At 33.4% G+C, this 16,426-nt stretch overlaps 1 protein-coding gene across 1 annotated transcript in view; it reads right to left on the reverse strand.

Moving 5' to 3' along the window:
* ASXL2 (ASXL transcriptional regulator 2) overlaps positions 1-16,426 on the reverse strand; it is a 76,442-nt gene that overhangs the window by 17,662 nt on the left and 42,354 nt on the right. The window contains exon 5 of the mRNA XM_073561999.1: positions 428-543. Coding sequence (XP_073418100.1) covers positions 428-543 — 116 coding nt within the window. The remainder of the gene's footprint in view (positions 1-427; positions 544-16,426) is intronic.

Here is a 16,426-nt window from a genome sequence, read left to right on the forward strand (position 1 = left end):
TTATAGTATGGGAGACGCATAATGTCCAGAAGCCGGACCCCCCCAGTCTCTGGTCTCTAACAGCTTGACTTGGTGGTGGACCCAGAGGTGCAGCCAATTCTCCATCTCCCTAGGAGCTGCCTCTGTGAGAAGCCTGTGATTGCATGGAAGCTGCCAGCAGCGAATCTTGATGATTTGACCAAGTGTATCCAGAGGGAGAACCTTCCTCAGACAACAATAACCTCAGTGATAGTGGCCGAGGCCGGAGGTGCCGGGATTTCAGCATGTGGCTCAGACTACAGAGTTGAGCTCCTGCCCCGGGGTGAACGGTGAGCGACTACTCCACTTGCTCCAATACTGCTCTTACCCTGAATATGGATGATGAGCGTGACACATGTGGAAACCCAACCAAATGTGAAGACATAAATGCCCCCCCCCCCACCGTTACCTGTTTCAGGGCCTTCTTGCTGAGCTTCTGAGATGGAGAGATGACTTTACCCGCAGGGATGGGGGGTGATGGACAGCTCGACTGGGGGGATGATGGCTGGGAAAGGCGAGATGTAACTACAAAAACAAATGAGAACAGAACAAGGTGTTATGTCGCCAGCGAGGCACTGGATGAGGTACAAGAAAATGCAAGAGTATGGCGGAGCAATGAGCTACGGAAGAGAGTGGAGAACTACAAATCCCAGGACAATAAAGAGGTGAATAAAAACAACTACTATAATACTGCCAACTATATACAGTTGTGCTGTATATGAATGATAACACCAAAACTTTTTCTCCACTCACTAGCGGTGCGGCTGTTTCAAGATGCACAATAAGGAGGCACTTGAAGAAGAATGGGCTGCATGGTCGAGTCGCCAGAAGAAAGCCATTACTGCACAAATGCCACAAAGTATCTCGCCTACAATACATAAAACCGCACAGAGACAAGCCTCAAAACTTCTGGAAAAAGGTAATTTGGAGTGATGATACCAAAACTGAACTTTTTGGACACAACCATAAACGTTACATTTGGAGAGAGGTCAACAAGGCCTATGATGAATGGAACACCATTCCTACTGTAAAGCATGGAGGTGGATCGCTGATGTTTTGAAGATGTGTGAGGTACAAAGGCACAGGAAACTTGGCCAGAACTGGAGGAAAGATGAATGCAGCACATTATCAGCAAATACCGGAGGCAAATTTGCAATCATCAGCCCGGAAGCTGCACATGGGACGCACTTGGACGTTCCAACATGACAATGACCCAAAGTAAAAGGCAAAGTCAACCTGTCATTGGCTACAGCAAAACAAAGTGAAGGTTCTAGAGTGGCCATCTCAGTCTCCTGACCTCAATATCATTGAGCCAGTCTGGGGAGATCTCAAGCGCGCAGTTCATGCTAGACAGCCCAGGAATTTACAGGAACTGGAGGCTTTTTGCCAAGAAGAGTGGGCAGCTTTACCATCTGAGAAAATAAAGAACCTCATACACAGCTACCACAAAAGACTTCAAGCAGTCATTGATGTTAGAGGGGGCAATACACGGTATTAAGAAATGGGGGATGTGAACTTATGATCAACATCATTTGGCTTTCTTCTGGCGACTCGACCATGCAGCCCATTTTTCTTCAAGTGCCTCCTTATTGTGCATCTTGAAACAGCCACACGGCTAGTTTTCAGTGAGTCCGGTATTTCAGCTGATGTTATTTGTGGGATTTTCTTTGCATCCCCAACAATTTTCCTGGCAGTTGTCACAGGTGAAGATGTTACCTTTAGTAGCCACTCAAACCCATTAGTGTCAACTTCTGTGCATGTTATCAGGCCAAAATCACAAGGGTATGTGAACTTTTGATCAGGGTAATTTGGATGTTTTGGGTTGTCATTATGATTTAAAAAGAGAAAACACAGTAATCTGACAATAAATGGCTTCAACCAACCACTAACCATGAGTGGAGAAAACATTTTGTTGTTATCATTCATATTTTCAGAAAAAAGGCCAAGAAAGCAAAAATTCTGCTGGGGTATGTAGACTTTTGAGCACAACTGTAAAAAAAATAAACTAATATAATACTGCCCCTACGTACAAGAATATAACTACTATAATACTGCCCCTATATACAAGAATATAACTACTATAATACTGCTCCTATGTACAAGAATATAACTACTATAATACTGCTCCTATGTACAAGAACATAACTACTATAATACTGCCCCCTATGTACAAGAATATAACTACTATAATACTGCTCCTATGTACAAGAATATAACTACTATAATACTGCCCCTATGTACAAGAATATAACTACTATAATACTGCTCCTATGTACAAGAATATAACTACTATAATACTGCTCCTATGTACAAGAATATAACTACTATAATACTGCCCCTATGTACAAGAACATAACTACTATAATACTGCCCCTATGTACAAGAACATAACTACTATAATACTGCCCCTATGTACAAGAATATAACTACTATAATACTGCTCCTATGTACAAGAATATAACTACTATAATACTGCCCCCTATGTACAAGAATATAACTACTATAATACTGCTCCTATGTACAAGAATATAACTACTATAATACTGCCCCCTATATACAAGAATATAACTACTATAATACTGCTCCTATGTACAAGAACATAACTACTATAATACTGCCCCCTATGTACAAAAATATAACTACTATAATACTGCTCCCTATGTACAAGAATATAACTACTATAATACTGCCTCTATGTACAAGAATATAACTACTATAATACTGCTCCTATGTACAAGAATATAACTACTATAATACTGCCCCCTATGTACAGGAATATAACTACTATAATATTGCCCCCTATGTACAGGAATATAACTACTATAATACTGCCCGTCTGTACAAGAATACAGCTACTATAATACTGCTCCTATGTACAAGAATATAACTACTATAATACTGCCTCTATGTACAAGAATATAACTACTATAATACTGCCCCTATGTACAAGAATATAACTACTATAATACTGCTCCTATGTACAAGAATATAACTACTATAATACTGCTCCTATGTACAAGAATATAACTACTATAATACTGCTCCTATGTACAAGAATATAACTATTATAATACTGCTCCTATGTACAAGAACATAACTACTATAATACTGCTCCTGTGTACAAGAATATAACTACTATAATACTGCTCCTATGTACAAGAATATAACTACTATAATACTGCTCCTATGTACAAGAATATAACTACTATAATACTGCTCCTATGTACAAGAATATAACTACTATAATACTGCTCCTATGTACAAGAATATAACAATTATAATACTGCTCCTATGTACAAGAACATAACTACTATAATACTGCCCCTATGTACAAGAGTATAACTACTATAATACTGCCCTCTATGTGCAAGAATATAACTACTATAATACTGCTCCTATGTACAAGAATATAACTACTATAATACTGCCCTCTATGTGCAAGAATATAACTACTATAATACTGCTCCTATGTACAAGAATATAACTACTATAATACTGCCCCCTATGTACAGGAATATAACTACTATAATACTGCCCCCTATGTACAGGAATATAACTACTATAATACTGCCCGTCTGTACAAGAATACAGCTACTATAATACTGCTCCTATGTACAAGAATATAGCTACTATAATACTGCCCCTATGTACAAGAATACAGCTACTATAATACTGCTCCTATGTACAAGAATATAACTACTATAACACTGCCCCCCATGTACAAGAATATAACTACTATAGTACTGCCCCTATGTACAAGAACATAACTACTATAATACTGCCACCTATGTACAAGGATATAGCTACTATAATACTGCTCCTATGTACAATAATATAGCTACTATAATACTGCTCCCTATGTACAAGAATATAACTACTATAATACTGCCCCTATGTACAAGAACATAACTACTATAATACTGCCACCTATGTACAAGAATATAACTACTATCATACTGCTCCTATGTACAAGAATATAACTACTATCATACTGCTCCTATGTACAAGAATATAACTACTATAATACTGCCCTCTATGTACAAGAATATAGCTACTATAATACTGCTCCTATGTACAAGAATATAGCTACTATAATACTGCTCCTATGCACAAGAATATAACTACTATAATACTGCTCCTATGTACAATAATATAACTACTATAATACTGCTCCTATGTAGAATAATATAGCTACTATAATACTGCTCCTATGTACAAGAATATAACTACTATAATACTGCTCCTATGTACAAGAATATAGCTACTATAATACTGCTCCTATGTACAAGAATATAGCTACTATAATACTGCTCCTATGTACAAGAATATAACTACTATAATACTGCTCCTATGTACAAGAATATAACTACTATAATACTGCTCCTATGTACAAGAATATAACTACTATAATACTGCTCCTATGTACAATAATATAGCTACTATAATACTGCTCCTATGTACAAGAATATAACTACTATAATACTGCCCCTATGTAAAAGAATATAGCTACTATAATACTGCTCCTATGTACAAGAATATAACTACTATAATACTGCTCCTATGTACAAGAATATAACTACTATAATACTGCCCCTATGTACAAGAATATAACTACTATAATACTGTCCCCTATATACAAGAATATAACTACTATAATACTGCCCCTATGTACAAGAATATAACTACTATAATACTGCCCCTATGTACAAGAATATAACTACTATAATACTGCCCCTATGCACAAGAATATAACTACTATAATACTGCTCCTATGTACAAGAATATAACTACTATAATACTGCCCCTATGTACAAGAATATAACTACTATAATACTGCTCCTATGAACAAGAATATAGCTACTATAATACTGCTCCTATGTCCAAGAATATAGCTACTATAATACTGCTCCTATGTACAAGAATATAACTACTATAATACTGCTCCTATCCACAAGAATATAGCTACTATAATACTGCTCCTATGTACAAGAACATAACTACTATAATACTGCCACCTATGTACAAGAATATAACTACTATCATACTGCTCCTATGTACAAGAATATAACTACTATAATACTGCCCCTATGTACAAGAATAGAGCTACTATAATACTGCCCCTATGTACAAGAATACAACTACTATAATACTGCTCCTATGCACAAGAACATAACTACTATAATACTGCCACCTATGTACAAGAATATAACTACTATAATACTGCTCCTATGTACAACATAACTACTATAATACTGCCACCTATGTACAAGAATATAACTACTATAATACAGCTCCTATGTACAATAATATAACTACTATAATACTGCTCCTATGTACAACAATATAACTGCTATAATACTGCTCCTACGTACAATAATATAGCTAATGAAATACTGCTCCCTATGTACAAGACTATAACTACTATAATACTGCTCCTATGTACAATAATATAGCTACTATAACACTGCTCCCTATGTACAATAATATAGCTACTATAATACTGCTCCCTATGTACAAGAATAAAACTACTATAATACTGCCCCTATGTACAAGAATATAACTACTATAATACTGCCCCTATGTACAAGAACATAACTAATATAACACTGCCACCTATGTACAATATAACTACTATAATACTGCTCCTATGTACAAGAATATAACTACTATAATACTGCTCCTATGTACAATAATATAGCTACTGTAATACTGCTCCCTATGTACAAGAGTATAACTACTATAATACTGCCTCTATGTACAAGAATATAACTACTATAATACTGCCACCTATGTACAAGAGTATAACCACTATAATACTGCTCCTATGTACAACATAACTACTATAATACTGCCACCTATGTACAAGAATATAACTACTATAATACTGCCCCCTATGTAAAAGAATATAACTACTATAATACAGCTCCTATGTACAAGAATATAACTACTATAATACTGCTCCTATGTACAAGAATATAACTACTATAATACTGCTCCTATGTACAATAATATAGCTACTATAATACTGCTCCTATGTACAAGAATATAACTACTATAATACTGCCCCTATGTAAAAGAATATAGCTACTATAATACTGCTCCTATGTACAAGAATATAACTACTATAATACTGCTCCTATGTACAAGAATATAACTACTATAATACTGCCCCTATGTACAAGAATATAACTACTATAATACTGTCCCCTATATACAAGAATATAACTACTATAATACTGCCCCTATGTACAAGAATATAACTACTATAATACTGCCCCTATGTACAAGAATATAACTACTATAATACTGCCCCTATGCACAAGAATATAACTACTATAATACTGCTCCTATGTACAAGAATATAACTACTATAATACTGCCCCTATGTACAAGAATATAACTACTATAATACTGCTCCTATGAACAAGAATATAGCTACTATAATACTGCTCCTATGTCCAAGAATATAGCTACTATAATACTGCTCCTATGTACAAGAATATAACTACTATAATACTGCTCCTATCCACAAGAATATAGCTACTATAATACTGCTCCTATGTACAAGAACATAACTACTATAATACTGCCACCTATGTACAAGAATATAACTACTATCATACTGCTCCTATGTACAAGAATATAACTACTATAATACTGCCCCTATGTACAAGAATAGAGCTACTATAATACTGCCCCTATGTACAAGAATACAACTACTATAATACTGCTCCTATGCACAAGAACATAACTACTATAATACTGCCACCTATGTACAAGAATATAACTACTATAATACTGCTCCTATGTACAACATAACTACTATAATACTGCCACCTATGTACAAGAATATAACTACTATAATACAGCTCCTATGTACAATAATATAACTACTATAATACTGCTCCTATGTACAACAATATAACTGCTATAATACTGCTCCTACGTACAATAATATAGCTAATGAAATACTGCTCCCTATGTACAAGACTATAACTACTATAATACTGCTCCTATGTACAATAATATAGCTACTATAACACTGCTCCCTATGTACAATAATATAGCTACTATAATACTGCTCCCTATGTACAAGAATAAAACTACTATAATACTGCCCCTATGTACAAGAATATAACTACTATAATACTGCCCCTATGTACAAGAACATAACTAATATAACACTGCCACCTATGTACAATATAACTACTATAATACTGCTCCTATGTACAAGAATATAACTACTATAATACTGCTCCTATGTACAATAATATAGCTACTGTAATACTGCTCCCTATGTACAAGAGTATAACTACTATAATACTGCCTCTATGTACAAGAATATAACTACTATAATACTGCCACCTATGTACAAGAGTATAACCACTATAATACTGCTCCTATGTACAACATAACTACTATAATACTGCCACCTATGTACAAGAATATAACTACTATAATACTGCCCCCTATGTAAAAGAATATAACTACTATAATACAGCTCCTATGTACAAGAATATAACTACTATAATACTGCTCCTATGTACAACAATATAACTGCTATAATACTGCTCCTACGTACAATAATATAGCTACTGAAATACTGCTCCCTATGAACAAGAATATAACTACTATAATACTGCTACTATGTACAATAATATAGCTACTATAATACTGCTCCTATGTACAAGAATATAGCTACTATAATACTGCTCCTATGTACAATAATATAGCTACTATAATACTGCTCCCTATGTACAAGAATATAACTACTATAATACTGCCCCTATGTAAAAGAACATAACTACTATAATACTGCCACCTATGTACAAGAATATAACTACTATAATACTGCCCCCTATATACAAGAATATAGCTACTATAATACTGCTCCTATGTACAAGAATATAACTACTATAATACTGCTCCTATGTACAAGAATATAGCTACTATAATACTGCTCCTATGTACAATAATATAGCTACTATAATACTGCCTCCTATGTACAAGAATATAACTACTATAATACTGCCCCCTATATACAAGAATATAACTACTATAATACTGCTCCTATGTACAAGAATATAACTACTATAATACTGCTCCTATGTACAAGAACATAACTAGTATAATACTGCCCCCTAGGTACAAGAATATAACTACTATAATACTGCTCCTACGTACAAGAATATAATTACTATAATACTGCTCCTACGTACAAGAATATAACTACTATAATACTGCCCCTATGTACAAGAATATAACTACTATAATACTGCTCCTATGTACAAGAATATAACTACTATAATACTGCCCCTATGTACAAGAACATAACTACTATAATACTGCCCCTATGTACAAGAATATAACTACTATAATACTGCTCCTATGTACAAGAATATAACTACTATAATACTGCCCCCTATGTACAAGAATATAACTACTATAATACTGCTCCTATGTACAAGAATATAACTACTATAATACTGCCCCCTATGTACAAGAATATAACTACTATAATACTGCTCCTATGTACAAGAACATAACTACTATAATACTGCCCCTATGTACAAGAATATAACTACTATAATACTGCTCCTATGTACAAGAATATAACTACTATAATACTGCCTCTATGTACAAGAATATAACTACTATAATACTGCTCCTATGTACAAGAATATAACTATTATAATACTGCTCCTATGTACAAGAACATAACTACTATAATACTGCCCCTATGTACAAGAGTATAACTACTATAATACTGCCCTCTATGTGCAAGAATATAACTACTATAATACTGCTCCTATGTACAAGAATATAACTACTATAATACTGCCCTCTATGTGCAAGAATATAACTACTATAATACTGCTCCTATGTACAAAAATATAACTACTATAATACTGCCCCCTATGTACAGGAATATAACTACTATAATACTGCCCCCTATGTACAGGAATGTAACTACTATAATACTGCCCGTATGTACAATACAGCTACTATAATACTGCTCCTATGTACAATAATATAGCTACTATAATACTGCCTCCTATGTACAAGAATATAACTACTATAATACTGCCCCCTATATACAAGAATATAACTACTATAATACTGCTCCTATGTACAAGAATATAACTACTATAATACTGCTCCTATGTACAAGAACATAACTAGTATAATACTGCCCCCTAGGTACAAGAATATAACTACTATAATACTGCTCCTACGTACAAGAATATAATTACTATAATACTGCTCCTACGTACAAGAATATAACTACTATAATACTGCCCCTATGTACAAGAATATAACTACTATAATACTGCTCCTATGTACAAGAATATAACTACTATAATACTGCCCCTATGTACAAGAACATAACTACTATAATACTGCCCCTATGTACAAGAATATAACTACTATAATACTGCTCCTATGTACAAGAATATAACTACTATAATACTGCCCCCTATGTACAAGAATATAACTACTATAATACTGCTCCTATGTACAAGAATATAACTACTATAATACTGCCCCCTATGTACAAGAATATAACTACTATAATACTGCTCCTATGTACAAGAACATAACTACTATAATACTGCCCCTATGTACAAGAATATAACTACTATAATACTGCTCCTATGTACAAGAATATAACTACTATAATACTGCCTCTATGTACAAGAATATAACTACTATAATACTGCTCCTATGTACAAGAATATAACTATTATAATACTGCTCCTATGTACAAGAACATAACTACTATAATACTGCCCCTATGTACAAGAGTATAACTACTATAATACTGCCCTCTATGTGCAAGAATATAACTACTATAATACTGCTCCTATGTACAAGAATATAACTACTATAATACTGCCCTCTATGTGCAAGAATATAACTACTATAATACTGCTCCTATGTACAAGAATATAACTACTATAATACTGCCCCCTATGTACAGGAATATAACTACTATAATACTGCCCCCTATGTACAGGAATGTAACTACTATAATACTGCCCGTATGTACAATACAGCTACTATAATACTGCTCCTATGTACAATAATATAGCTACTATAATACTGCTCCCTATGTACAAGAATATAACTACTATAATACTGCCCCTATGTACAAGAATATAACTACTATAATACTGCCCCTATGTACAAGAATACAGCTACTATAATACTGCTCCTATGTACAAGAATATAGCTACTATAATACTGCCCCTATGTACAAGAATACAGCTACTATAATACTGCTCCTATGTACAAGAATATAACTACTATAATACTGCTCCTATGTACAAGAATATAACTACTATAATACTGCCCCCTATGTACAAGAATATAACTACTATAATACTGCTCCTATGTACAAGAATATAACTACTATAATACTGCCCCCTATATACAAGAATATAACTACTATAATACTGCTCCTATGTACAAGAACATAACTACTATAATACTGCTCCTATGTACAAGAATATAACTACTATAATACTGCCTCTATGTACAAGAATATAACTAATATAATACTGCTCCTATGTACAAGAATATAACTATTATAATACTGCTCCTATGTACAAGAACATAACTACTATAATACTGCCCCTATGTACAAGAGTATAACTACTATAATACTGCCCTCTATGTGCAAGAATATAACTACTATAATACTGCTCCCATGTACAAGAATATAACTACTATAATACTGCTCCTATGTACAAGAATATAACTACTATAATACTGCCCCTATGTACAAGAATACAGCTACTATAATACTGCTCCTATGTACAAGAATATAACTACTATAATACTGCTCCTATGTACAAGAATATAACTACTATAACACTGCCCCTATGTACAAGAATATAACTACTATAGTACTGCTCCTATGTACAAGAATATAGCTACTATAATACTCCTCCTATGTACAAGAATATAGCTACTATAATACTGCTCCTATGCACAAGAATATAACTACTATAATACTGCTCCTATGTACAATAATATAACTACTATAATACTGCTCCTATGCACAATAATATAGCTACTATAATACTGCTCCTATGTACAAGAATATAACTACTATAATACTGCTCCTATGTACAAGAATATAGCTACTATAATACTGCTCCTATGTACAAGAATATAGCTACTATAATACTGCTCCTATGTACAAGAATATAACTACTATAATACTGCTCCTATGTACAAGAATATAGCTACTATAATACTGCTCCTATGTACAAGAATACAGCTACTATAATACTGCTCCTATGTACAAGAATATAGCTACTATAATACTGCCCTTATGTACAAGAATACAGCTACTATAATACTGCTCCTATGTACAATAATATAGCTACTATAATACTGCTCCCTATGTACAAGAATATAACTACTATAATACTGCCCCTATGTACAAGAATATAACTACTATAATACTGCCCCTATGTACAAGAATACAGCTACTATAATACTGCTCCTATGTACAAGAATATAGCTACTATAATACTGCCCCTATGTACAAGAATACAGCTACTATAATACTGCTCCTATGTACAAGAAAATAACTACTATAATACTGCTCCTATGTACAAGAATATAACTACTATAATACTGCCCCCTATGTACAAGAATATAACTACTGTACATAGGAGCAGTATTATAGTAGTTATATTCTTGTACATAGGGGGCAGTATTATAGTAGTTATATTCTTGTACATAGGAGCAGTATTATAGTAGTTATATTCTTGTACATAGGAGCAGTATTATAAGAATATAACTACTATAATACTGCCCCCTATATACAAGAATATAACTACTATAATACTGCTCCTATGTACAAGAACATAACTACTATAATACTGCCCCTATGTACAAGTGTATAACTACTATAATACTGCCCTCTATGTGCAAGAATATAACTACTATAATACTGCCCCTATGTACAAGAATACAGCTACTATAATACTGCTCCTATGTACAAGAATATAACTACTATAATACTGCTCCTATGTACAAGAATATAACTACTATAACACTGCCCCCTATGTACAAGAATATAACTACTATAATACTGCCACCTATGTACAAGAATATAGCTACTATAATACTGCCACCTATGTACAAGAATATAGCTACTATAATACTGCTCCTATGCACAAGAATATAACTACTATAATACTGCTCCTATGTACAATAATATAACTACTATAATACTGCTCCTATGTACAATAATATAGCTACTATAATACTGCTCCTGTGTACAAGAATATAACTACTATAATACTGCTCCTATGTACAAGAATATAGCTACTATAATACTGCTCCTATGTACAAGAATATAGCTACTATAATACTGCTCCTATGTACAAGAATATAACTACTATAATACTGCTCCTATGTACAAGAATATAACTACTATAATACTGCTCCTATGTACAATAATATAGCTACTATAATACTGCTCCTATGTACAAGAATATAACTACTATAATACTGCCCCTATGTACAAGAATATAGCTACTATAATACTGCTCCTATGTACAAGAATATAACTACTATAATACTGCCCCTATGTACAAGAATATAACTACTATAATACTGCCCCTATGTACAAGAAAATAACTACTATAATACTGCCCCTATGTACAAGAATATAACTACTATAATACTGCTCCTATGTACAAGAATATAACTACTATAATACTGTTCCTATGTACAAGAATATAGCTACTATAATACTGCTCCTATGTACAAGAATATAACTACTATAATACTGCTCCTATGTACAAGAATATAGCTACTATAATACTGCTCCTATGTACAAGAACATAACTACTATAATACTGCCCTCTATGTACAAGAATAGAGCTACTATAATACTACCCCTATGTACAAGAATACAACTACTATAATACTGCTCCTATGCACAAGAACATAACTACTATAATACTGCCACCTATGTACAAGAATATAACTACTATAATACTGCTCCTATGTACAACATAACTACTATAATACTGCCACCTATGTACAAGAATATAACTACTATAATACAGCTCCTATGTACAAGAATATAACTACTATAATACAGCTCCTATGTACAAGAATAGAGCTACTATAATACTGCCCCTATGTACAAGAATACAACTACTCTAATACTGCTCCTATGCACAAGAACATAACTACTATAATACTGCCACCTATGTACAAGAATATAACTACTATAATACTGCTCCTATGTACAACATAACTACTATAATACTGCCACCTATGTACAAGAATATAACTACTATAATACAACTCCTATGTACAAGAATATAACTACTATAATACTGCTCCTATGTACAACAATATAACTGCTATAATACTGCTCCTACGTACAATAATATAGCTAATGAAATACTGCTCCTATGTACAATAATATAGATACTATAATACTGCTCCCTATGTACAATAATATAGCTACTATAATACTGCTCCCTATGTACAATAATATAACTACTATAATACTGCCCCTATGTACAAGAACATAACTACTATAATACTGCCACCTATGTACAAGAATATAACTACTATAATACTGCCCCTATGTACAAGAACATAACTACTATAACACTGCCACCTATGTACAATATAACTACTATAATATGGCTCCTATGTACAAGAATATAACTACTATAATACTGCTCCTATGTACAAGAATATAGCTACTATAATACTGCTCCTATGTACAATAATATAGCTACTGTAATACTGCTCCCTATGTACAAGAGTATAACTACTATAATACTGCCCCTATGTACAAGAACATAACTACTATAATACTGCCCTCTATGTACAAGAATAGAGCTACTATAATACTGCCCCTATGTACAAGAATACAACTACTATAATACTGCTCCTATGCACAAGAACATAACTACTATAATACTGCCACCTATGTACAAGAATATAACTACTATAATACTGCCCCCTATGTACAAGAATATAACTACTATAATACAGCTCCTATGTACAAGAATATAACTACTATAATACTGCTCCTATGTACAACAATATAACTGCTATAATACTGCTCCTACGTACAATAATATAGCTACTGAAATACTGCTCCCAATGTACAAGAATATAACTACTATAATACTGCTACTATGTACAATAATATAGCTACTATAATACTGCTCCTATGTACAAGAATATAGCTACTATAATACTGCTCCTATGTACAATAATATAGCTACTATAATACTGCTCCCTATGTACAAGAATATAACTACTATAATACTGCCCCTATGTACAAGAACATAACTACTATAATAGTGCCACCTATGTACAAGAATATAACTACTATAATACTGCCCCTATATACAAGAATATAGCTACTATAATACTGCTCCTATGTACAAGAATATAACTACTATAATACTGCTCCTATGTACAAGAATATAGCTACTATAATACTGCTCCTATGTACAATAATATAACTACTATAATACTGCCCCTATGTACAAGAATATAACTACTATAATACTGCTCCCTATGTACAAGAATATAACTACTATAATACTGCCCCTATGTTCAAGAATATAACTACTATAATACTGCTCCTATGAACAAGAACATAGCTACTATAATACTGCTCCTATGTACAAGAATATAGCTACTATAATACTGCTCCTATGTACAAGAATATAACTACTATAATACTGCTCCTATGTACAAGAATATAGCTACTATAATACTGCTCCTATGTACAAGAACATAACTACTATAATACTGCCCTCTATGTACAAGAATAGAGCTACTATAATACTGCCCCAATGTACAAGAATACAACTACTATAATACTGCTCCTATGCACAAGAACATAACTACTATAATACTGCCACCTATGTACAAGAATATAACTACTATAATACTGCTCCTATGTACAACATAACTACTATAATACTGCCACCTATGTACAAGAATATAACTACTATAATACAGCTCCTATGTACAAGAATATAGCTACTATAATACTGCTCCTATGTACAATAATATAGCTACTGTAATACTGCTCCCTATGTACAAGAGTATAACTACTATAATACTGCCCCTATGTACAAGAACATAACTACTATAATACTGCCCTCTATGTACAAGAATAGAGCTACTATAATACTGCCCCTATGTACAAGAATACAACTACTATAATACTGCTCCTATGCACAAGAACATAACTACTATAATACTGCCACCTATGTACAAGAATATAACTACTATAATACTGCCCCCTATGTACAAGAATATAACTACTATAATACAGCTCCTATGTACAAGAATATAACTACTATAATACTGCTCCTATGTACAACAATATAACTGCTATAATACTGCTCCTACGTACAATAATATAGCTACTGAAATACTGCTCCCAATGTACAAGAATATAACTACTATAATACTGCTACTATGTACAATAATATAGCTACTATAATACTGCTCCTATGTACAAGAATATAGCTACTATAATACTGCCCCCTATGTACAAGAATATAACTACTATAATACTGCCCCTACGTACAATAATATAGCTACTGAAATACTGCTCCCAATGTACAAGAATATAACTACTATAATACTGCTACTATGTACAATAATATAGCTACTATAATACTGCTCCTATGTACAAGAATATAGCTACTATAATACTGCCCCCTATGTACAAGAATATAACTACTATAATACTGCCCTCTATGTACAAGAATATAGCTACTATAATACTGCCCCCTATGTACAAGAATATAACTGCTATAATGGTTGTGATGGTGTGATATGTTATGTGGATGTCATTTTTTGTATATTCCTAATTTTAACAATTCCAGTTATTTTCATAGTGTTTTTCTTATTACATTGTATGTCTACAGCCTCACTGTATCTGTCTCTTGATGACCCCCTGTAGTGCATTAATCCCTAAGGCCTTTTGTTCTCCTCTGGGAGGTAACTTGTTTGACTACCCCTGGACAAGGAAGGGGGTGGGGGAAAGAACAGCAGCTGGACAAGTCAGTTCCGGTAGAGACAAGATGGTGAAAAGGCTGCATTTCAGAGAGAAGGACCCATTATTATCCTCTGGTGCTAGTGTGTTTTGGAATCTCGTTTCCCTGGACTTTTTATCCTGATACTGGACTGCATTCTTATTCTGGATTATCTTATCCTTTGTGTGGTGGACTGAATATGGACCTTTTCGTATTTTTGCCTGAATAAAGGTCTTGGAATTGTTCACTCTTCGCTTGCTCTGTTGATTGTGTGATACCAGAGAAGGACCCCGTGACAACTGGTGGCAGCGGTGGGATCAACAGAGCGTCACCCAATGGAGAACCACCCACAG

Source organism: Dendrobates tinctorius, unplaced genomic scaffold (genome assembly GCF_039654945.1).
Source record: "Dendrobates tinctorius isolate UK_male_01 unplaced genomic scaffold, ASM3965494v1 ptg000332l, whole genome shotgun sequence".
Taxonomy (NCBI): domain Eukaryota; kingdom Metazoa; phylum Chordata; class Amphibia; order Anura; family Dendrobatidae; genus Dendrobates; species Dendrobates tinctorius.